Source organism: Oncorhynchus nerka, linkage group LG11, assembly GCF_034236695.1.
Source record: "Oncorhynchus nerka isolate Pitt River linkage group LG11, Oner_Uvic_2.0, whole genome shotgun sequence".
Classification (NCBI taxonomy): domain Eukaryota; kingdom Metazoa; phylum Chordata; class Actinopteri; order Salmoniformes; family Salmonidae; genus Oncorhynchus; species Oncorhynchus nerka.
The window spans coordinates 38,096,721-38,123,015 of record NC_088406.1 but is presented as its reverse complement, the minus strand read 5'-3'; the positions used below and the strand labels follow the sequence as shown (position 1 = coordinate 38,123,015).

At 43.1% G+C, this 26,295-nt stretch overlaps 1 protein-coding gene across 6 annotated transcripts in view; it reads left to right on the top strand.

Annotated features, from left to right (window-relative positions):
* Positions 1-26,295, top strand: part of LOC115136832 (BRCA1 interacting helicase 1) — a 111,270-nt gene that overhangs the window by 39,991 nt on the left and 44,984 nt on the right. For 2 of the 6 annotated variants that reach the window (XM_029672655.2, XM_029672654.2), the window contains exons 21-23: positions 1,235-1,948; positions 2,078-2,127; positions 2,255-2,369. The exons of 1 other annotated variant lie outside the window; for it this stretch is intronic. In XM_029672655.2, coding sequence (XP_029528515.2) covers positions 1,235-1,948; positions 2,078-2,127; positions 2,255-2,356 — 866 coding nt within the window. In that variant the 3' untranslated portion in view covers positions 2,357-2,369. 3 more of the 6 variants (XM_029672656.2, XM_029672657.2, XM_065024496.1) reach the window with 3 other exon arrangements.

Here is a 26,295-nt window from a genome sequence, read left to right as displayed (position 1 = left end):
ATGAGTCTTCAAGATTCCCAGGTAAGAAGTTTTAGGTTGTAGTTATTATAGGAATTATAGGACTATTTCCCTCTATACCATTTGTATTTCATTAGCCTTTGACTATTGGATGTATTTATAGGCACTTTAGTATTGCCAGTGTAACAGTACAGCTTCTGTCCCTCTCCTCGCTCCTCCCTGGGCTCGAACCAGGAACACAACGACAACAGCCACCCTCGAAGCAGCGTTACCCATGCAGAGCAAGGGAAACAACCACCCCAAGGCTCAGCGAGTGACGTTTGAAACGCTATTAACGGGCGCTAACTAGCTAGCCATTTCACTTCGGTTACACCAGCCTCATCTCGGGAGTTGATAGGCTTGAAGTCATAAACAGCGCCGCAATGCTTGACGCACAACGAAGAGCTGCTGGCAAAACGCACGAAAGTGCTGTTTGAATGAATGTTTAAGTGCCTGCTTCTGCCTACCACTGCTCAGTCAGATACTTAGATACTTGTATGCTCAGTCAGATTATACGCAACGCAGGACACGCTAGATAATATCTAGTAATATCATCAACCATATGTAGTTTTGATTGATTGTTTTTTATAAGATAAGTTTAATGCTAGCTAGCAACTTGGCTTACTGCATTTGCGTAACAGGCAGTCAGTCTCCTTGTGGAGTGCAACGGTCGTTATTGCGTTGGACTAGTTAACTTTAAGGTTGCAAGATAGGGTCCCCCGAGCTGACAAGGTGAAAATCTGTCGTTCTGCCCCTGAAGGAGGCAGTTAACTCACCGTTCCTAGGCCGTTATTGAAAATAAGAATGTGTTCTTAACTGACTTGCCTAGTTAAATCGGTGTCCAAAAATACAGATTTCCGATTGTTATGAAAACTTGAAATCGGCCCTAATTAATCGGCCATTCTGATTAATCGGTCGACCTCTAGTCCGAATAGGTGGTTAGTCTATTGGTCTGTAAGGCTGTTATGCAGCACTGTGAGGTTATTGGAGTATTTACTGAGGCTTCCTTTAGTATCTGATTAGCCTTTATATATCCTTACGAGTTGGAACAAATACATTATAAATACAAATACATTATCCACACAGTAGGCTAATTGTAGTATTGTTTTTATGTCCCATGTTACTGATAATTGGAAAGTAAGTTTGTTTCAGCTGGTTTGAGATTTTGCCATTTAAAAGACAACACCACGCAGTAGGAGGCAGCTGGCATATTGACATAATTTGCTTTAATTGACAGGTCACTGCGCTGAGGTCCTTGTTGCAAGACCGACCCAGCCATGGAAAGGGAGAGTTGTTCTTTCCAAGAATCAGGCTAAGAACCAGGCCCAGACCCATGTCAGGTGCAGTCAGAGGGGCAGAGGCAGGACCAAGGCAGGGGTGCCCTTTGCACCCACCTCCAGTCTCCCAGTTCAGCCACAGACCAAAGACCAGAGCCTAGCGGTCCAGGGCAGGACAGCCAGAGTCAGATCTGAAGAGACTGAGGGAGAGCAGGCTGTCACAGGATGGAAGGACCAGGCCTCTACCAAGCCTGGGACTAGTATTAGGGCCAAGACCATGGGGCCAGGGGACTCTTTCAAGTCAGGAACCAGCAGGACGGCCAGGGGGCAGGAGGATGTTCCCAAGCCAGAGACCAACAGCAGTAAGGCCAAGGGGCAGGAGGTTACTAGTGTTTTCTGCCAACAGTACAGCAGCAGGGGGAGATTGAAGACATGCAGAACAGAGGTGAAGAGATTCAGGGGGAAAGAGGCACGGTTGCCCCCCTCTTGGGAGGGCCTGGAAGAAGTCACGAGCAGCACCCCCGCCACCACAACAGTGCACTTGGACATTGTCAACCCTAAATGCGAGGGTAGAGTGTGTGTCCCAGGATGTCTTGGAGGTGAACCTGAGACTGAGAGTAGCTCCACTGGTCTAGCAAAGGAAGGGCCTGGTAGTCAAAACTCTTTACAGAAAGGTTAGACAGCCTGTACACATCAGAGTAATTTGGTCAGTGTATTCATTTTTTTTTTGTCCGTGAATTTATCAGTGCTCATTTGGAAATTAAATCAAAACCATCCATCTGTTGCTTGTTCTCCCCCTCTAGGCATCAAGGTGCAGGATAGAGGGGGCAACAGGGCCTCTCGGAGGAGGAAGGTGCGTTAGGGGCCACTGCATAGACCAGGTTTGGGGCCTAGGTATCTGAACAGTAGTGTTGCACATTGTTTGTATGTGACAAGGCTAATATGATGCACATCATGCCAACTCAAGTCTTGTCTTTCAGAGGACTAACAACCACAGACCCTGTTCCAGAGGACTAGACTGTGCTGTGTGTGGGCAGCAGCTACTGCCTGTGGCAGAGGGTACATTTCATTCCCACAAATAAACACATATCCTTATGTCAGTGATCCTCAATCAAATCAAAAGTGGATGTTGTAACTTGTGACCGTGTACCTGAAGTGAGCTGCAGAGCACTGTGTTATCTGGAGCAGATAGCTAGGCTTAAAGGCACGGGGGGGCTGCAGGTCCAGCACACTGTCCATGTCTCCATGTCCCCCCTACCCCACTGGCCCTCAGAAGCTGTCTTCAGCCTTACAGGGACAGCAACACTACAGGTAGACATTAAATAAATCATACATCTGACTTTATCTTTAATCTTTACGTTGTTGCCTAACCTACAGGAATTAGTTAATTTGTGATTTCACTGTGGAATAATACAGCCACATACGAAGAACCTGCTATTACAGACTTTCCTTGTTCAGGCTTGTTTTAGTACCTCTGGGGATGACCATAAAGAGAGGGAAGCACTGTTATAGGAGCTAAACATTGCAGTCAGCAAGATGTTTCCATAGTTACAAAACCCCTGCTTCATTGATGCCATAAGTCTATGCTGGGGAGCTCCCCTCTCTTTGAAGTGAGAGTGAGAGAAACCAACCTGTCTGAACGATGTCCCAACTCTGAAAGGCTCTAACCTGGATCCACCCAAATCACTGACTCAATAGATTATTCAGGACAAAAGAAGCCATGGTGCCTGCTAGAATCCCCTAGTCACTTTTCCCTTTGACAGTGTTGCTATCCAAGCTGAAGAATAAGAATGAATCATTCTATTTCTCTGATCCAAGCACCTTTCATCCATACATACAGTACACACTTCCCCAACAGCATTCTATAGTTCCGTTGGTATATGTATTTACAGTCCCTTCAAAGTAATGATCCATTTAAACTATCTGTCGTTATAAAACAGCAATCAGTGTCACTTGCCAAAGAGCGTGTATACGTATTCACTTTCCCCCAGGATTAAGGTGTACGACTTTCTGTACTGACGAGTGGGTTAATGTGTGGCTGGCGGCTGAGGCCTTTGATGCTGTCTCCCTACAGGCTTTTCTGTGGGTTACTTTGCATTTAGTTGTTTTGTCCTTTATTTTCATTTTCTCTTTCTCTCTCTGAAGCACACACACACACACACACACACACACGTACAGCCTACAATTCTATCTGGGACCCAGTGGAGTGCTCTGTGACAAGGCTGCTACAGTGTAGAGGTTGTGCCTTCCACAACCCCTACTCTTCCTCTCCTGCTGCTGTGGTAGCAGCTGAGATCCAGCACCCACGGGACCCCACCCTGGACCAGGTGAGCTTCAAAGCCTCAACCTTACAGGGAGGGACACAGCACCTTGTACTAGGTGTGCTTGGTCTGGTTGTCCTCTAGCTGGTGCTCCACAGACACAAACAATTGTTTATTCCTTAAAAGCAGCCTATGAATAAGGAGAGACTAAATACATTTGCTTGAAGAACAGTGATGCTAAGAGGATGCTAAGTTTTCTAACAGAATGACGGTTTGTGACATCGTTCTGTTACCAAACTTTGGGGCTGTGTGTCTATTTGTCAATAACAGCTGGTGCGCAATATCTAATATTTAAAAAAGTTTTAAGACTGGTGGTTGCTCGCCATGTGTGATGCATTGTACTGTAGATGTAAAGTTTTGGGGACCTTATGATAAGCTGTAGACTAGTTGAGAAATGGATTGCATTAAGTGGTAGTCCATTGGACACAGGAGAATCTACTAATGACACATTTGGCACATTTTACATTTAAGTCATTTAGCAGTAATCTAAAATAATTAATCATTTTCATTTTAAACAAAAACACTTTGTCATAGACAAGATTAATAGGAGATTTTTTAAAGGTGACGCTCTCAAATCCCGTCAAGCCAACTGCCATACATTTTGTTGGCTAATGTACAATCATTGGCTCTTAACCAGAGCGACTTACAAATTGGTGCATTCACCTTATGACATCCAGTGGAGCAGCCACTTTACAATAGTGCATCTAAATCTTTTAAAGGGGGTGAGAAGGATTACTTTATCCTATCCTAGGTATTCCTTAAAAGCAGTGGGGTTTCAGGTGTCTCCGGAAGGTGGTGATTGACTCCGCTGTCCTGGCGTCGTTATAAAAATAATTTCAAATTCCTTATGCATCAGGAGTTTGTTCCACCATTAGGGGGGCCAGAGCAGTACATCATTTTCGAACAGTTTTGACTGGGCTGAAGCGGGAACTGTACTTCCTCAGTGGTAGGGAGGCGAGTGAGTAAACCCCAGCAGGCCAGAGGTGGATGATATCGCAAGTGCCCTTGTTTGGGTGTAGGGCCTGATCAGAGCCTGGAAGTAACTAGACCACATTATCTACTAATACATTTACATTTTTACATTTAAGTGCCGCTCTTCGACCCTCACAGCTCCAGTGGAGCAGCAAGCACCATGGTCTTGTTTCAGGTGCGGATGCGTGAGGAGTTTGCTTCAACTGGAAGCCAGTGGAGAGAGCGGAGGGAGTGCTTGTTTGGGTGGGGCCTGACGTGAGAGAACTTGGGACCATGGGTTGAACACCAGAGCGGAGGGCTGCGAGCTTGGGAAGGTTGAACACCAGACGGGCTGCGGCGTCTGGATGAGTTGTAGTTGTAGGGGTTTAATGGCACAGGCAGGGAGCCCAGCCAACCACGAGTTGCAGTAATCCAGACGGGAGATGACAAGTGCCTGGATTAGGACCTGCGCCGCTTCCTGTGTGAGGCAGGGTCGTACTCTGCGGATGTTGTAGAGCATGAACCTACAGGAACGGGCCACCGCCTTGATGTTAGTTGAGAACGACAGGGTGTTGTCCAGGATCACGCCAAGGTTCTTAGCGCTCTGGGAGGAGGACACAGTGGAGTTGTCAACCGTGATGGCGAGATCATGGAACGGGCAGTCCTTCCCCGGGAGGAAGAGCAGCTCCGTCTTGCCGAGGTTCAGCTTGAGGTGGTGATCCGTCATCCGTAATAGAGTTCTCATCTATATTATTATCGTAGCCGTCTATTTACCTCCACAAACCGATGCTGGCACTAAGACCACACTCAACCAACTCTGTAAGGCCATAAGCAAACAAGAAAATGCTCATCCAGAAGTGGCGCTCCTAGTGGCCGGGGACTTTAATGCAGGCAAACTTAAATCTGTTTTACCTCATTTCTACCAGCATGTCACATGGTCAACCAGAGGGAAAATAACTCTAGACCACCTTTACTCCACACACAGAGATGCATACAAAGCTCTCCCCCACCCTCCATTTGGCAAATCTGACCATAATTCTATCCTTCTGATTCCTGTTTAACAAGCAAAAACTAAAGCAGGAAGTACCAGTGACTCGCTCAATACGGAAATGGTCAGATGATGCAGATGCTACGCTACAGGACTGTTTTGCTAGCACAGACTGGAATATGTTCCTGGATTCATCCATTGGCATTGAGCAGTATACCACCTCAGTCATTGGCTTCATCAATAAGTGCATCCACAACATTGTTCGTCCCCACAGTGACCGTATGTACATATCCCAACCAGAAGCCATGGATTACAGGTAACATCTGCATTGAGCTAAAGGCTAGAGCTGCTGCTTTCAAGGAGAGGGACACTAATCCAGACGCTTATAAGAAATCCCGCTATGCCCTCAGACAAACCATCAAACAAGCAAAGCGTCAATACATGATTAAGATTGAATACTACTACACCGGCTCTGACGCTTGTCGGATGTGGCAGGGCTTAAACCATTACAGACTACAAAGGGAAACCCAGCCGCGAGCTGCCCAGTGACGCGAGCCTACCAGACGAGCTAAATGCCTCGCATCGAGGCAAGCAACACTGAAGCATGCATGAGAGCACCAGCTGTTCTGGACGACTGTGTGATAACGCTCTTGGTAGTCGATGTGAGCAAGACCTTTAAACAGGTCATCATTCACAAAGCCATGGGGCCAGGTGGATGACCAGGATGTGTTCTCAAAGCATGCGATCCAACTGGCAAGTGTCTTCACTAGAGGTCGACCGATTAATCGGAATGGACAATTAATTGGGGCCGATTTCAAGTAACAATCGGAAATCGGTAATTTTAGAAGCCGATTTTGCCCGTTTTTTATTAAAACATTATTATTATTTTTTTTACACATTTAACTAGGCAAGTCAGTTAAGAACACATTCTTATTTTCAATGACGGCCTAGGAACGGTGGGTTAACTGCCTTGTTCAGGGGCAGAATGACAGAGTTTTACCTTGTCAGCTCAGGGATTCAATCTTGCAACCTTACAGTTAACTAGTCCAACGCTCTAACCACCTGCCTCACAAGGAGACTGCCTGTTACGCGAATGCAGTAAGAAGCCAAGGTAAGTTGCTAGCTAGCATTAAACTTAATCAATCATAATCACTAGTTATAACTACACATGGTTGATGATATTACTAGTTTATCTAGCGTATCCTGTGTTGCATATAATCGATGCAGTGCGCATTCGCGAAAAAGGACTGTCGTTGCTCCAATGTGTGCCTAACCACAAACACCAATGCCATTCTTAAAATCAAAACACAGAAGTATATATTTTTAAACCTGCATATTTAGCTAAAAGAAATCCAGGTTAACAGGAAATATTAACCAGATGAAATTGTGTCACATCTTTTGCGTTCATTGCACGCAGTCAGGGTATATGCAACAGTTTGGGCCGCCTGGCTCATTGCGAACTAATTTGCCAGAATTTTACGTAATTATGACATAACATTGAAGGTTGTGCAATGTAACAGGAATATTTAGACTTATGGATGCCACCCGTTAGATAAAATAGGGAACGGTTCCGTATTCCGCTGAAAGAATAAATGTCTTGTTTTCGAGATGATAGTGTCACGTTCTGACCTTAGTTATTTTGTTATGTCTTTGTTTTAAATATGGTCAAAGCGTGAGTTGGGTGGGTTGTCTATGTTAGTTTTTCTATGATTTGCTATTTCTGTGTTTGGCCTGGTATGGTTCTCAATCAGAGGCAGCTGTCAATGTTGTTGTCCGTGATTGAGAACCATATTTAGGTAGCCTGTTTTCTATTGTGTTTCGTGGGTGATTGTTTCCTGTTGTGTGTCTGCACCAGCCAGAACTGTTTTCGGTCGTTTCTCTTTGTTATTCTGTTATTTCCGTGTTCATTTAATAAATATGTACACATACCACGCTGCACCTTGGTCCTCACCTTCTTCCACCGACGACGACCGTTAGAGATAGTTTCTGGATTTAACCATATTAATGACCTAAGGCTCGTATTTCTGTGTGTTATTATATTATTATTAAGTCTATGATTTGATAGAGCAGTCTGACTGAGCGATGGTAGGCACCAGCAGGCTCATAAGCATTCATTCAAACAGCACTTTCGTGTGTTTTGCCAGCAGTGCTGCTGTTTATGACTTCAAGCCTATCAACTCCCGAGATGAGGCTGGTGTACCGATGTGATGTGAAATGGCAATGGTAGTTAGCGGGGTGCACGCTAATAGCGTTTCAAACGTCACTCGCTCTGAGACTTAGAATAGTTGTTCCCCTTGCTCTGCATGGGTAACGCTACTTCGAGGGTGGCTGTTGTGTTCCTGGTTCGTGTCCAGGTAGGAGCGAGGAGAGGTACAGAAGCTATACTGTTACACTGGCATTACTAAAGTGCCTATAAGACCATCCAAAGGTATATGAAATAAAAATGGTATAGGGAGAAATAGTCCTATAATTCCTATAATAACTACAACCTAAAACTTAATATTGAAGAATATTGAATATTGAAGACTCATGTTAAAAGGAACCACCAGCTTTCATGTGTTCTCATGTTCTGAGCAAGGAACTTAAACTTTAGCTTTCTTACATGGCACATATTGCACTTTTACTTTCTCCTCCAACACTTTGTTTTTGCATTATTTAGACCAAATTGAAAATGTTTCATTATTTATTTGAGGCTAAATAGATTTTATTGATGTATTATATTAAGTTAAAATAAGTGGTCATTCAGTATTGTTGTAATTGTCATTATTACAAATACATGTCAAAAATCGGCCGATTAATCGGTATCTACTTTTTTGTCCCCCAATAATCGGTATCGGCGTTGGAAATTCATAATCGGTCGACCTCTAGTCTTCACTGACATTTTCAACCTCTCCCTGACCGAGTCTGTAATAACAATATGTTTCAAGCAGACCACCATAGTCCCTGTGCACAAGGAAGCGAAGTTAACCTGCCTAAATGATTACCGCCCCGTAGCACTCACGTTGGTAGCCATGAAGTGCTTTGAAAGGCTGGTCATGGCTCACATCAAAAGCATCCTCCTGGATACCCTAGACCCACTCCAATTCGCATATCGCCCCATCAGATCCACAGATGGCGCAATCTCAATCGCACTCCACACTGCCCTTTCCCACCTGGACAAAAGGAACACCTATGTGAGAAGGCTGTTCATTGACTACAGCCTAGCGTTCAACACCATCGTGCCTTCAAAGCTCATCACTAAGCTAAGGACCCTTGGGACTAAACACCTCCCCATGGGGAAAGGGTAGGCAACAACACTTCTGCCACGCTGATCCCTCAGGGGTATGTGCTTAGTCCCCTCCTGTACTCCCTGTTCACCCACGAATGCATGGCCAAACATGACTCCAACACCATCATTAAGTTTGCTGACGACATTACTGACAACACAACAGTGGTAGGTAGGCCTGATCAGCGACAACGATGGGACAGCCTTTAGGGAGGAGGTCGGAGACTTGGCAGTGTGGTGCCAGGACAACAACCTCTCCCTCAATGTGAGCAAGACAATGGAGCTGATCATGGACTACAGGAAAAGGAGGACCGAACAGGCCCCCATTAACATTGACGGGGCTGTAGTGGAGCGGGTCTAGAGTTTAAAGTTCCTTAGTGTCCACTCCACCAACAAACTATCATTGTCCAAACACACCAAGAGAGTTGTGAAGAGGGCACGACAACACTGTTTCCCCCCAGGAGACTGAAAAGATTTGGCATGGGTCCCCAGATCCTTAAAAGTTCTACAGCTGCACCATCGAGAGCATCCTGACCGGTTGCATCACCGCCTAGTATGGTAAATGCTTACGGCATATGACCGTAAGGTGCTACAGAGGGTAGTGCGTACTGCCCAGTACATCACTGGGGCCAAGCTTCCTGCCATCCAGGACCTACGTACTAGGAGGTTTCAGAGGGAAGCCCAAACAATTGTCCAAGACCCCAGTCATCCAAGTCATAGACTGTTTTCTCTGCTACCGCACAGCAAGCGGTACCGGAGCGCCAAGTCTAGGACTAAAAGGCTGCTTAACAGCTTCTACCCTCAAGCCATAAAACTGCTGAATCAAATGACCACCAAACTATTTCCCGCGCATTGGGAGATCCCCGCGCATTGACTCGGTACCGGTACCACCTGCATATAGTCTCGTTATTGTGTTACTTTTTATAAATGTTTTCTTTATTTTGTAAATATTTCATGTGTACTGTGTACTTGTGTCCTCAAAAGTGACTATTTTTACCAGAAAGGTGAAATTTGAACCTATCTTGGAGTATTTATTTATTTTTAATTTAACTAGGCAAGTCAGTTAAGAACAAATTCTTCATTACAATGACAGCCTACCGGGGAACAGTGGGTGAACTGCCTTGTTCAGGAGCAGAACAACAGATTTTTAAAACCTCATCAGCTCGGGGATTCGATCCAGCAACCTTTCTGTTAATGGCCCAACACTATAACCACTAGGCTATCTGCTGCCCCACTAATATGTATGCAGCATTACTAGTTATTGTTTATGGCCCTCATGATAAATATTTATGTATTGGGGGATTAAGAGGTTTAATAACAGGCCATATGTTTGATGTCCTCACACTGCAGTACATGTGCTCGACAAAGGGCTACTGCACTGTTTTTTTGCACATCATGTTCTTAGGGCAGACCGTTTCAGTTGGTGTTTGTCACTTGTGCATCTGTGTTTACATCCTGAATGGCACCCTATTCTCTACATAGTGCACTACTTTTGACCAGGACCTATTGGGTATATAGGGTGCAATTTGGGACTTAGACTCTGTCTCCTGCCAAGCGTCCATATGCTATGCTACACTACGCCTGGGGTGGAGTGGCGAGACATTTGGGTGAATAAATCAATACCAACAACACAACAGTGGCAGGATCATTTTTTAATTAGAGCTTCCATAATCTGTCTGATATTGGTGACGGACTGAAGACCGATTCCAAGTTGTCACGCTTCTCCCTGTGAAGGAGTTAACAAGCCTTTATTGACCCGTTGGTAGATGCGGCTGCTGCCAAGTCTTAATTGATTACGATGTCTTAATCACTCCTGAGCTGCTTTTTTAATAGTTCAATTGAGTGATGAGAGATTACAGAGATGCCCCTGTACAAAAGCTTGGGGGTAATGGCTAGCACACTGGGGAAGCTTGGGTGTGACAGCTAGCACATTTGTGTCATAAACAATACTGTTTTTAGAACATGATTTTAATGACTTGTTTCGACATAAACTGAGAGATTGTATCTTATATTATTTCTAGTTTATTATCTTTTATTCTAATTAGGCTAGAGCACTTGTCAAACTCAAGGCCCACTAGCCGATTCCTCTTTTCTCCATTGAAAGGCTTGGCCTTGATTGACTGGTAAACTCAGGTCAGAACAAATTCACTGCAGTGTCTAGGAATGTTCTGCCCTGAGTTGACCAGACAATGACAGATTCAAGTAGGGAAGGTAGGCTAGTTGTAGAAAATTAGAAGGGAAAGTTTGATGTGTGAACTCCATATGAAAACAATGTATAAACATTTCCCACAAGTCTTCTCAACCATGATTACAAGTTGATTTAAAGAGAATGTAGTTGTTCAATACATTACAGAAAGGTTTGTAAGAGAGTGCATAGATACACAAAATACTAATCACTTGTGTGAATACCAGCAAAACGCTACTACCAGCAACATTGTTTTCTGTTTATGTTGGATCAATATTTTGTCGATCGATACACCCCAGACTTTTGGCCATCTGTGTTGCAGCTCAGTTTGTTTTCCACTTACGTTGTGCACTGTGTCTACACACAAGACACGTTTCTTGCTAACCTTATCCGGCAGGTAGCATAGTGGTTAGAGTGTTGGGCCAGTGACCGAAAGGTTGCCAGATCAAATCCCTGAGCTGACAAGGTAAAATTCTGTTGTTCTGCCCCTGAACAAGGCAGGTAACCCACTGTTCCTAGGCTGTCATTGTAAATAAGAATTTGTTCTTAACTGACTTGCCTAGTTAAATAATTAAAAATATTTAAAAAGTCATAATTTTCAAGAATCTGCGTTTGAACAGATTTCACCTGCGTTCTAATTAAACAAATGGCCAATAAATACAGGAGTCCACTCAGTGTTCTAGAATGCTGGAAAATATGGGTCAGTTCAAGAGGGTATGTGGCTACCCAGTATGTGAAAACGTTTTCTTTACCCTATGTCGTTAGCCTCAATATGCTTGTACTCGACAGTGTTAATGAATTACAAACGTTTTAGGTGCATTGGAAAAATGACAAGATCGCGACACGCATCTGATTAATTAATTATGAATATGATTATTCATCATTTTAACCACAATGTAACAAATAATCAAACTGGTTTGAACTTCAGCAAACAAACTATTGTGAAAAGTGCCACATAAAACATTGTCAACATTTAATGTGCTCACTATCTTACTTCCTCATCTCCCTCCCCTCCCTCCGTTGCCTTCTATTTTCTCCTTTTCTCCCTTGTAGAAAATGGTGCGTGCCCTAGCAAAGTCAAAATGTCGGTACTCCGGTGCCCCCATTGAAATTCTCATTAGGTCAGGGATCATCAGCAGAATACCACTGCTGGCTTGCTTCTGAAGCTAAGCAGTGTTGGTCCTGGTCAGTTCCTGGATGGGAGACCAGATACTGCTGGATGTGGTGTTGGAGGGCCAGTAGGAGGCACTCTTTCCTCTGGTCTAAAAAAACAATTGCCCAATGCCCCAGGGCACTGCCCTGTGTAGGGTGCTGTCTTTCGGATGGGATGTTAAACGGGTGTCCTGACTCTGAGGTCATTAAAATATCCCATGGCACTTATCGTAAGAGTAGGGGTGTTAACCCTGGTGTCCTGGCTAAATTCCCAATCTGGCCCTCAAACCATTACGGTCACCTAATAATCCCCAGTTTACAATTGGCTCATTCATCACCCTGTAACTATTCCTCAGGTCGTTGCTGCAAATGAGAATGTGTTCTCAGTCAACTTACCTGGTAAAATAACTGATAAATAAATCAAATTTAACCGCAGATCGATTTTATTTATTTATGTTTTATTTGATTTGTTCTTTCTTCTTGAGCAGATGGTCGAGGGGCCGGAACATAATTCAAAATCATTTGTAGACTGCAAATCTCCCAAAAGAAACACTAACAGATATGATATTTTACTTAAACATAATTTCAAACCTTGCATACATTTTGGATATGATCACATATGCGTGGGAACGCTTTGGAACAGATGTCCAAAATTAAAATCACTTAAAAACACAAAACACTACATTTCAAGTGTTATAGCCTACACCATCACAAAGAAATCCATTATTATTTCATTTAGGCAGGTCTTCAGAAACAAAAAAACGAAGGAATTGTATTTCAAAAGAACGTAATATCTTATTTCAAGTTGTGTTCTGTTACTAGTGTTTAGTAGTCGATATGGCTATGCTGCTACAAGTCTTCACATGTAGAACTCATGGAATAGTGGCTGTAATATTCTATGAAATAGAGCTCATGCCTTAATTAAAGGGATACTTATGTATTTTGGAAAATCTACTTCCCCAGAGTCAGATGAACTCGTCGATTCCGTTTGTATGTCTCTGCGTCCAGTATGAAGGAAGTTAGAGCTCATTTCGTGAGCAAATACTAACTAGCATTAACGCCATGTCTGGAAGACTTCCATTCATTCAGCTAAACTGCACGTCTGTACAGCTTTGTTCCTACCAATCTGAATTCTCGCTCCAACTGAACTGGAATATGTTCCCGGTTGCCTCTGGAGATAACTTCAATGAATACGCAGACTGAGTCACCAGATTCATTTAAAAAAATGCATAGATGACATTCCTGAATCAAAAACCATGGATTGGTAGCAGCCTTGTAGGAAAACTGAAAGAGAGTGATGCTGCTTATGAACAGGGCAAGGTGACCGGGACAATAGTTTGGTTAAATAGTACGAACACGACCTATGCAGATCGATCAAGATAGCGAAGCACAAGTATAGTGACAAAGTGGAGGAGCAATTCTGCGGGTCGGACACAAGACATATGTGGAGGAGCTCCTAACGATCGCGGATTGCAAAAGAAAGCCACATCGTGGTCACCAACGCCACATTACCGGAAGCTCTAAACACCTTTTTCTCAAGATTCGAGCACAATGACCCTGAGCTGCCGAGGAGAGCCCCCGATGATGACAATGTGAACTTCACACACAGTCTCCACTGAGGACGTATGTAAATCAAAGCGTTGACCCTTGCAAGGCTGCCGGCCCAGATGTCATCTCTAGCAGTGCCCTCAGAGTATGTGCAGACCAGCTGGCTGTTGTATTCTTGGACATTTTCAATCTCTCCCTAGCTCAGGCCGCTATACCCACCTGCTTCAAGATGTCCACTATCATCCCATGCCCAAGAAAGGGAAAGTAACTGAACTGAATGACTATCGACCAGTAGCACTCACTTCCATCATCATGAAGTGCTTAGAAAGGCTAGTCAAAGACCATGTCACCTCCTCCCTCCCCAACACACTCAACCCTCTCCAATTTTCGGATGACGCAATCGCCTTTGCACTGCACACTGCCCTTACCCACCTGGACAAAAGCAATGCATCTCCTGAGTGGCGCAGTGGTCAAAGTCTAGCTCTACCATTAGAGATCCTAGTTCGAGTCCAGGCTCTGTCGCAGCTGGCCGCGACCGGGAGACCTATGGGGCGGCTTACAATTGGCCCAGCGTCGTCTGGATTAGGGGAGGGTTTGGCCGGCAGGGATGTTCTTGTCACACTAGCAACTCCTGTGGAGGGCGTAATGCGCGCTGACACGGTCGCCACGTGCGCAGTGTTTCCTCCGACACATTGGTGCTGCTGGCTTTCGGGTTAAGCGGGCATTGTGTCAAGAAGCAGTGCGGCTTGGCTGAGTTATGTTTCGGAGGACGCACGGCTCTCGACCTTTGCCTCGCCCGAGTCCGTACGGGAATTGCAGTGATGGGACAAGACTGTAACTACCAATTGGATACCATGAAACAATTAATTTAGCTTTTTACAAAGTAACATAAAAAATTATATGTGAGGATGCCGTTCATCGACTACAGCTCAGCCTTCAATACCATAGTGCCCTATAATCTCATTACAAAGCTCATGGCCCTGGGTCTGAACTCCTCCCTTTGCAACTGGGTCCTGGACTTCCTGACGGGTTGCCCCCAGGTGGTGAAGGTAGGCAATATTACCTCCTTGACCCTGATTCTTAGCATGGGGGCCCCACAAGGGTGCGTCCTCAGTCCCCTCCAGTATTCCCTGTATACCCACGACTGTGTGCCTTCACACTGTTCCAACACCATCATCAAGTTCGCTGACGACACAACAGTAGTAGGTCTGATTACCAACAACAACAAGACAGCCTACAGGGAGGAGATAGGTAGTCTGAAGGTGTGGTGCCAGGTAAACAACCTCTCCCTTAATGTTAGCAAAACAAAGGAGCTGATTGTGGACTTCAGGAGGAACCGGGCTGGACACATCAACGGAGCCGCCGTGGAGACTGTCAATAACTTCGAAATACTAGCCTACAGACCACAGAGAAGCTGAAATGGTCTAACCACACAGACACCGTGGTGAAGAAGGCACGGCAGCGACTCTTCAACCTCAGGATGCTGAAGAAATTAGTCCTGTCCTCTAGGGCCCTCATTGTTATACAGGAGCAGCATCGAGAGCATACTGTTGGGCTGCAACACAGCCTGGTATTGCAACTCCTACACCCTTATGGACATTCCCCTCTGCTACTCCCTCTTTGGACATTTTCCCCCACCTCCTCATCTGGATTTTACTCTGCCCCCACCCCAACAACATTCATCACTGTTACAGTTGTTTAATATTATTGTATATTGTAATTTTTTCAATTGTAATTTGTATTGTTTTTATTTAACGTGGTCCCCAGACACCCTCAATGGTCATGCTGCTCCCGCTATGGTCAATCAGCCCCACCTCCTCAACAGTCTTTACTCTGTCTCCACCACAATGGACATTTATTCATCACTGCTACAGTTGTTATGATGTGTATATAGTGCTATTTTTATATTTATATTGTTGTTTTTATTACAATTGTCATTATTTTATTTCACTAAGTCCTGCATGTTGGAGCTCAGAGCCTATGATTTTCACTGTACCCAGCAACCACACCTGCAACCCTGTACATGTGACTATTAAACACATAAAGATAACCACCAGTCAGTTGTCAATTTCATCTTTGGGCAATCTATTATTATAGGCCTATGTGTGAGATTGGATTTGATATAGTTTAGGTGTAGTTTCAATGGGCCATTGTCATATGGCAGCCAAAGGGTGAAGGAAGGGGGGAATTACTTGTCCTAAACTTCTTATAACACAAACTCTGTTTTTAAAATCAAACTTTTAAGAACGACAGTGTGTTGAATAGACTTATTTAGGGAAAGTCAAGGAAGGGGACCTGACGCATTAAATGTTAAATGCATATGACCTCAAAATGATGCTCTCTGAGTTTTTAGTTAGTTATCTAAGATAAATATTTCCTCGTTCATCTTTGAAATACCCACGTGGGGTTGTATGCTCCTGAAAACCAATGAGTAGATGGGAGAGGCAGGACTTGCAGCTCGTCAAGTTCTATTTTAGCGCTTGGCTATGCAGATGCTCGTTCACGCGTGGGAGCGGTGTGGGTGAAATGATTGACTAACATGTATTGTGCATTCTTAAATGATTCAGACTCCTTGACGTTTTCCACATTTTGTTACGTTACAGCCTTATTCTAAAACGGATTAAATAGTTTATTTCCCTCATCAATCTACACACAATACCCCATAATGCAAAGCAAAAATAGGTTGTTAGAAATTGCAAATGTATTAAAAAAATATATATATATATATATCACTTCCAGTGACACCTCAAGCACTGTGATGCAGTGCCTTAGACTGCTGACCACTCAGGGGGCCTGGCTGGCATCTTTGTGTCCAGTCTTGCTTTGTTTTTGTCCTCACACCAATGAAACCTCCCTGTGGCTGCCCCACCCCAAATCATAACTGGCCATCACCACACACACACATTAAATCATTACGTCCACATAATGAACAGGGCTCGAAAAAAACAAACTGTTTTCCTAATGTGCTTTGTTACAGCAGAGATGAGAGTCTGGCAGCTTGCTGCTGGCGATGATTCAGTTACAACTACCACGCAGGATCATGTCTCTGTCATAATAAAAATAAAAAAACATGTCTGTGTCCCAAATGGCACTCTATTCCCTGTATCAGGGAACCCCAATAGGCTTTATTATTTATCATGTTTGCTCTTGGAAATAAAAGACTAAAATAACCAGGAAATTAGCTCAGTGATTTTAATTTAGGAAATCTGTTCCCAAGTATTCCCACTCATAAATAGTGACATATGTGATCGTATCCCAATGTAATAAAGGTTTGAAATTATAGATTTCTTTGTCAAATACTATATCTGTTTGGGATTCTTGCGGTCAATTTGCAGTGTACAAATTATTCATAAATATGTTCTGGACCCCCGACTATCCGCTCAAGGAAAAAATAAACCCACAGTTACATTTTATTTGGGTCCCCTGCCCTATATAGTACACTATATGGGCCCTGGTCAAAAGTAGTGCACTATATAGGGGATAGGGTGCCATTTGGGACACACCCTACCTTCATGCTCCACTTGGTATTACATCTAATCATTTTCGTCTGAACGCTCACGTTGGATTAAACAATAGAAAACGTCCAGTAGGCTAGCTGCCCCCCGGGCTCTCACCACCATGCCATGGGGTAGTGCTGAGTTTAAATGTAGGCCTATATATTTATCTGCTGTAGGGAGAGACTTCTGGCTGGAACTGTGGAGGCAGGTAGTGGAGCTGCCTCCACAGGTAGTACACACACAATATGCTTTTGTTTCTTTTATTCCCTTTTTCTGTATTTAACTGTTTATGGTATTTATGTATATTATTTTACTGCTTTAGGGATATAATTTACTATTATGTATTGATTTTTACTCTTTTTTATGAGGTGCACAATGCAGAGAACACCAGAAGAAGATTTATCATTTAATTACCATAGTGAATTATTGTAATGTTTGTGTCAATTTATCCCATAAGGGTTGGATTGCTAATTGGCGATTTGACACGAAAATACAATTTCATTCATTCATTCATACAGTGCATTCGAAAAGTATTCAAACCTCTTGACCTTTTCCACATTTTGTTACGTTACAGCCTTATTTTAAAATGTATTCAATTGTGTTTTCCCTCATCAATCTAAACACAATACCCCATAATGACTAAGCAAAAACAGGTTTTGGGAATTTTTTGCCAATTTTTATCAAATAAACTGAAATAGCTTATTTACATACAGTACCAGTCAAAAGTTTAGACACACCTACTCATTCAAGGGTTTATATTGTAGTTTTACTATTTTCTCCATTGTAGAATAATAGTGAAGACATCAAAGCTTTGAAATGACACATGGAATCATGTAGTAACCAAAAAAGTGTTAAACAAATCTAAATATTTTATATTTGAGATTCTTGTAACGGTTTTCGTCCTCCTCTTCTGAGGAGGAGTAGGAAGGATCAGACCAATGCGCAGTGTGATAAGTGTCCATAATATAATTTTAATGAAATATAACTGATGACAGAAAACAAAAGAATAAGAGAATAAATGGAAACCGCCACAGTCCCGTATGGAGAAAACACTGACAATAATCACCCACAACCAACATGGAGAAAACAGGCTACCTAAGTATGATTCTCAATCAGAGACAACGATCGACAGCTGCCTCTGATTGAGAACCATACCAGGCCAAACACAGAAATACAACATAGAAAAAAGAACATAGACTACCCACCCCAACTCACGCCCTGACCAAACTAACACAAAGACATAATAAAGGAACTAAGGTCAGAACGTGACAATTCTTCCAAGTAGCCACCCTTTGCACACTTGGCATTCTTTCAAACAGCTTCATGAGGTAGTCACCTGGAATTTGACATATATAGTTTGTGTGTATGCACAGATATGTAGGCTACGTGTGCCTTTAATTTTTTTACATTTAGTTATGTCCTTGAGCTGTTCTTGTCTATTGATGTTCTGTATTATGTAATTGTGTTTTGTGTGGACCCAGGAAGAGCAGCTGCTGCTTTTGCTAAAAAAATACATTTCAATGAACAGGTGTGCCCTGTTAAAAGTGAATTTGTTACCCTTCTACCCTTAATGCGTTTCAGCCAATCAGTTGTGTTGTGACAAGGTAGGGGTGGTATACAGAAGATAGCCCTATTTGGTAAAACACCAAGCCCATAGTATGGCAAGAACAGCTCAAATAAGCAAAGAGAAATGACAGGCCACCGTTACTTTAAGACATGAAGGTCAGTCAATCTGGAAAATTTGAAAGTTTCTTCAAGTGCAGTAGCAAAAATCATCAAGCTCTATGATGAAACTGGCTCTCTTGCAAATCAAGATCTATCGTCTTTGTCAAATATCACAATATTGGATTTAATCATAAACTCAGCAAAAACAAAAAACGTCCCTTTTTCAGGACCCTGTCTTTCAAAGATAATTCGTAAAAATCCAAATAACTTCACAGATCTTCATTGTAAAGGGTTTAAACACTGTTTACCATGCTTGTTCAATGAAACATAAACAATTAATGAACATGAACCTGTGGAACAGTCGTTAAGACACTAAGAGCTTACAGACGGTAGGCAATTAAGGTCACAGTTATGAAACCTTTCTACTGACTGAAAAACACCAAAAGAAAGATGCCCAACGTGTCACGCCCTGACCATAGAGAGCCCTCAGCTGATGATCGTTGCCTCTAATTGGGGATCATACTTAGTTTGGTCCTTTTCCCACCTGCGTTGTGTGATATTGTTTTTGTTTAGTGCCTATGTGCACTACGTACTGCACGTTTGTTTGTTTATTTATTTGTTGTCTGAAGTTTCACCTCAATAAATATGTGGAACTCTACTCACGCTGCACTTTGGTCCACTCATTATAACGAACGTGACACAAGGTCCCTGCTCATCTGCGTGAACGTGCCTTAGGCATGCTGTAAGGATGTATGAGGACTGCAGATGTGGCCAGGGCAATACATTGCAATGTCCGTACTGTGAGACGCCTAAGACAGCACTACAGGGAGATAGGATCGTCCTCGCAGTGGCACCTGTAAAAAACACCTGCACAGGATCGGTACATCCGAACATCACACCTGCGGGACAGGTACAGGATGGCATCAACAACTGCCCAAGTTACACCAGGAATGCACAATCCCTCCATCAGTGCTCAGACTGTCCGCAATAGGCTGAGAGAGGCTTGACTGAGGGCTTGTAGGCCTGTTGTAAGGCAGGTCCTCACCAGACATCACTGGCAACAACATCGCCTATGGGTACAAACCCACCGTCGCTGGACCAGACAGGCCTAGCAAAAAGTGCTCTTCACTGGCGAGTCGCGGTTTTGTCTCACCGGGGGTGATGGTTGGATTCAAGGTTTATCATCGAAAGAATGAGTATTACACCGAGGCCTGTACCCTAGAGCGGGATCGATTTGGAGGTGAAGGGTCCGTCATGGTTTGGGGCAGTGTGTCACAGCATCATCGGACTGAGCTTGTTGTCATTGCAGGCAATCTCAAAGCTGTGCGTTACAGGGAAGACATCCTCCTCCCACATGTGGTACCCTTCCTGCAGGCTCTTCCTGACATGACCCTCCAGCATGACATTGCCACCAGCCATACTGCTCGTTCTGTGCGTGATTTCAGACAGGAATGTCAGTATTCTACCATGGCCAGCGAAGAGCCCGAATCTCAATCCCATTGAGCACGCCTGGGACCTGTTGGATCGGAGGGTGAGGGCTAGGGCCATTCCCCCCCAGGAATGTCCGGGAACTTGCAGGTGCCTTGGTGGAAGAGTGGGGTAACATCTCACAGCATGAACTGGCAAATCTGATGCAGTCCACGAGGAGGAGAATCACTGCAGTACTTAATGCAGCTGGTGGCCACACCAGATACTGACTGTTACTTTTGATTTTGACCCCCCTTTGTTCAGCTTGTTCAGTTTATGTCTCAGTTGTTGAATCTTGTTATGTTCATGCAAATATTTACACATGTTAAGTTTGCTGAAAATAAATGCAGTTGACAGTGAGAGGACGTTTCTTTTTTTGCTGAGTTTATATACACACGTTTTCATTGATTAATCTTAAGTGTTACTATATTTCTGCGCACGTGAAAGGGCATTGCAACCCTGCCTGTAAAACTTGTATTCACCTTTTATGGTAACAAAAATTCCTTCATTTGCTAGATGATTTGGAAATGTTGGAGCTTGGTCATGATGACAGTTTCTAAAAGAGAGTTTAATGGCAAATTGGATCTCATTTCTGTTTAGAGGCGTGGGGAGAATGTTTAGATCTTTTACAGTGACTTTTCAAACTAAACATGCATGTGCCAAACACTGGCCATGCATTCTGCAATTAAATGCTACAGCCCACACTTCTATGCAAGACACGATCTGTTGTTCAATATTTTGTTTATCGATATAAATCATCTATCTCCTGCCTTGGTGTACAGGCTCTGAGATTAAATAGGCTATGATGTCGCACTCCTATCGCACAGCAGTACTGTAGCCTACCTATTGTCAAATATGCTTGAATGAGGGATGGATAAATGGTCATGTTTGTTGTGCATTAGCTGGAATAAAACAATTATGTTAGAAAAGAAGAGACATATTCTGCAATATGATTATGATTTATATAGTGAAATAAACGTATTAGCCTCGGCCTAGAAGCCCAGTTATGGGATCTCTTTGCCAACGGAAAATGCATCTTGTTATCATTGTTTTTTTTATTACCATCTGTGCGTGTCAACAAACACCTCCATTTCCCCCAAAAAACAATGTTTGCTTGCAATACAATTCTTCAACTACTAGAAATTGTGCATATGCGTGGTTTGAGGTGTGTGTGGAGTTTACACTTTCCCATCAATTTCAAATTTGATAAATATCAACCTTTGGAGGAAAACTGGTGCACGCAAGGTTCTCTTTTTTGTGCGTACGCACCTTTGATAAATTCCCCGGGCGTGGAATAATCTGTGATTAAAGGTGGCTAATCCATGTCATCAGTCTGTTATAGCTATTTGACATGGCGTGGCCTACATCCAGGTTTTTACAGCCAGGAAATCAGCTTATCAGCTGAAGAAGATAAGATTGGAGATTTAGACCGGTAATCTTCTATCAATCCTCCTGTGACCAAAGACAAAAGATAAGATAGGGTAAAGAATATGGCTGGTTGTATTCAATACAATATTTTTTTATTTGGTTGCTTGATAAAAAACAAACCGCCGGCATTGTAGAACTGACCACAGACAGTTTTTTCTGTGTCACAGATCATTCAGAGATTTCCTGTTTTATTTCAATTAAATAGACCATATTGTAGAGTAAATAGAGGATCTAATAAAACAACAGACAATAGTTAACTAGATTATGAGATAATTGTGGACTGCGTGAATGTCCCTGGGTAACCTTACCATACAGAAGTGAGGTGGTAGTGGATGGGTTGATGCCAGTTCATATCGCTCTTTTGCTGTCTCAGGAAACGTAGGCTACGCATCAAATGCATCAAGCTTTAGATTAAGGGTCCTTCTTAGCTGACAAATGGTAGTCGCAATCACACTTATCGTATTAGTGGGTTTACGGAGTAAACACCCCAAGTAGAGCCCAAACAGAGGATGTCTATACCAAGATCAGGCTACTTATGAAATAGCGTAGGCAGATTAGGTGTCTAATTCCAAACCTCGAATATACATCTGAGGATTATTGGGGTTTATTGGCCCAGGGGCTTCAAAACTATGACCCTAGACAAGATCTGTCGGCTCTGGCAGACAGATCTTGACCATTTAGAGATGATGATGATACAGCCCCAGCTATCCAGATCAGCCACTTACTGTAAATTAGACCATTTTCATTGGCGGACCAGGACAATGTGAAACACTAGACATGTTTTGAGAATTTTCCCAATTGGTTAGGGAAAGCAAATGTATGAGTTTTCCACAAGGACCAGTATTTACAATTCAAGGTTATTAGATTTGTTTGATATAAAGTTAGCCTAAATGAAAGGTTTACTCAACATTTTCTCTTACAGCAGAAAACAGAATTTAGTGGTGAACTATAGCATAGTTGCAGATTTGACGATTGTTTGAAGATTATCAGTCTAATTCCCTAAAGGATCTTCTTCAGCCAATAAGAGTTTTTATTCTGTTCCATGGGGGTAAAAACCTGGATCCATGCCATGTCTATATGTCAGTATAACAGAAGAATTACAGACAGTGTATCAGCCACCTATAATTAGACATATTTGACATGTGAAACAATGTCAAATACAATAAATTCCAGATCTTCTTTTTTCTTATGTTGAAGCCAAAACCCCTCCTGTAACTCCTTTGTTGAAATGCAATCATTTTAGTCTGACCCAGTAATTTGAGATATCAGCAGCCTGTCTATCTCTACCATTCATTTCTACCCAGATACAGAGGTCCCTGAGACAGAAGTCTGCTGAATAACTCTACTCTAATAGCATGTCCATTTGGGGAGTAATTGATTGGTCTTTATTATTACATTTACATTTAAGTCATTTAGCAGACGCTCTTATCCAGAGCGACTTACAAATTGGTGCTTTCACCTTATGACATCCAGTGGAACAGCCACTTTACAATAGTGCATCTAGGTCTTTTAAGGGGGTGAGAAGGATTACTTTATCCTATCCTAGGTATTCCTTAAAGAGGTGGGGTTTCAGGTGTCTCCGGAAGGTGGTGATTGACTCCGCTGTCCTGGCGTCGTGAGGGAGTTTGTTCCACCATTGGGGGGCCAGAGCAGCGAACAGTTTTGACTGGGCTGAGCGGGAACTGTACTTCCTCAGTGGTAGGGAGGCGAGCAGGCCAGAGGTGGATGAACGCAGTGCCCTTGTTTGGGTGTAGGGCCTGATCAGAGCCTGGAGGTACTGAGGTGCCGTTCCCCTCACAGCTCCGTAGGCAAGCACCATGGTCTTGTGAGCTAAACAGTGAGCTAAACAGTGAGCTATCATCCCCTACCAGTCAATACTATTAATCGGTTCTGGAGAGAATGGAGACCTGCTTTAAATGAAATTTCTCCACCCTTAATCAATATTAATAAATCAATAGCATTGACTTGTTGAAGTGGCTTAGTTGGTTGGTTCTGGGTACACTTTCACGCTCTTCTGTAGATGCTGTACCTGAAAAACAGCAACATACTGTATATTTTTGGAAAGACAGCATCAAAAAAGCTATAATTCATTACCATTCATTCATATAATTGTGGATAAAATGTCCACCTAATATGATGTGCATTCAGAAAGTATTCACACCCATGAACTTTTTCCACATTTTGTTGTGTTTCGGACAGAATGTAAATGTATTAAATGTAGATGTTTTGTCACTGGCCTACACACAATACCCCATAATGTCAAAGAGTCATGTTTCTACATGTTTTTCCAAATGTTTACAAGTGAATTATAAATGTAACGCTGAACTGTCTTGAGTCAATAAGTATTCAAGTCCTTTGTTATGGCAAGCCTAAATAAGTTCAGGCAAGTCACATAATAAGTTGCATGGACTCACTGTGTGCAATAATGATTTTTGAATCACTACCTCGTTTCTGCTCCCCACATATACAATTGTCTGTAAGGTCCCTCCATCGAGCAGTGAATTTCAAACACAGATTCAACCACAAAGACCAGGGAGGGTTTCCAATGCCTTGCAAAGAAGGGCACCTATTGGTAGATGGGTAAAAAAAAACTCAGGTAAGTCACTACAAAAATACAGGCGTCCTTCCTAACATTGTAGTTACTCAACAATACTAACCTAATTGAAAGAGGGATAAGAAGGAAGCCTAAACAGAATAACAAATATTCTAAAACATGCATCCTCCAATAAGGTACCAAATTAATACACCAATAAAATATGGCAAGCAATTACATTTTCATCCTGAATACAAAAGTGTTGTGTTTGGGGCAAAGTACCACTCTCCATATTTTCAATCATAGTGGAGGGTGCATCATGTTATGGGTATGCTTGTAATCGTTAATGGATAGGGAGTTTTTGAGGATAAAAAAATTAACAGAATGGAGCTAAGCACAGGCAAAATCCTAGAGGGTTCAGTCTTCTTTCCACCAGACACTGGAAGACTTTCAGGATAAAAAATAAATGGAATGAGCTAAGCACAGGCAAAATCTTGGGGAGGGGTACACTTTGCCCTGGTCCAGTCAGTATGCCCCTTTGCAAAATGTTGCTGACAGGTATTTTTATAAAGAATTATGCTAAAACATGGGTTTAGTAGTTACTTTAACATTTGACTTTTTTTTTAAATCGGACAAATCAGAGAGGGCATGTGCCTTTCGTTCCCCAACGAGTATAATGTCACTCAGTGTATGGATGTGTATGTGGGGGTGAATTTGATCTTGGTGAAGCTGTAGATTGTCTGAATATGATTGCCCTGTCTGTCAGGGATGTCTGACTGTTACAATACAGAAGAGTAACTCATCACATTGGTCCTCATGTACAATGAATACATGATGCCAGCTATGCAGTAGGGTGTCCAATCCAAAAAATATTTCAACTAATTGGTAAGGTAATACAGTATGTTAATTGTGAAGATAGATTGGTAAAGATAGATTCGGTGCAAGAATTAAGGCTACTGGCTGCGTGCTTAGGTACGTTGTCCTATCGGAGGATTAACCTTCGCCCCAGTCTGAGATCCTGAGTGCTCTGGAGTAGGTTTTCATCAAGGATCTCTCTGTACTTTGCGCCTTTCATCTTTCCCTCGATCCTGACTAGTCTCACAGTTGCTGCCGCTGAACAACATCCCCACAGCATGAGGCTGCCACCACCATGCTTCAGCGTAGGGATGGTGCCAGATTTCCTCCAGACATGACACTTGGCATTCAGGCCAAAGAATTCAATCTTGGTTTCATAAGACCAGAGAATCTTGTTTCTCATGGTCTGAGAGTCCTTTAGGTGCATTTTGGCAAACTCCAAGCTGGCTGTCATATGCCTTTTACTGAGGAGTGGCTTCTGTTTAAGAATGTTAGAGGCCACTGTGTTCTTGAGGACCTTCAATGCTGCAGAAATGTTTTGGTACACTTCCCAAGATCAAATCAAATGTATTCATATAGCCCTTCGTACATTAGCTGATATCTCAAAGTGCTGTACAGAAACCCAGCCTAAAACCCCAAACAGCAAGCAATGCAGGTGTAGAGGCACGGTAGCTAGGAAAAACTCCCTAGAAAGGCCAAAACCTAGGAAGAAACCTAGAGGAACCAGGCTATGTGGGGTGGCCAGTCCTCTTCTGGCTGTGCCGGGTGGAGATTATAACAGAACATGGCCAAGATGTTCAAATGTTCATAAATGACCATCATGGTCAAATAATAATAATCACAGGCAGAACAGTTGAAACTGGAGCAGCAGCACGGCCAGGTGGACTGGGGACAGCAAGGAGTCATCATGTCAGGTACTCCTGACGCATGGTCCTAGGGCTCAGGTCCTCCGAGAGAGAGAAAGAAAGAGAGAATTAGAGAGAGCATACTTAAATTCACACAGGACACCGGATAGGACAGGAGAAGTACTCCAGATATAACAAACTGACCCTAGCCCCCGACACATAAACTACTGCAGCATAAATACTGGAGGCTGAGACAGGAGGGGTCAGGAGACACTGTGGCCCCATCTGAGGACACCCCCGGACAGGGCCAAACAGGAAGGA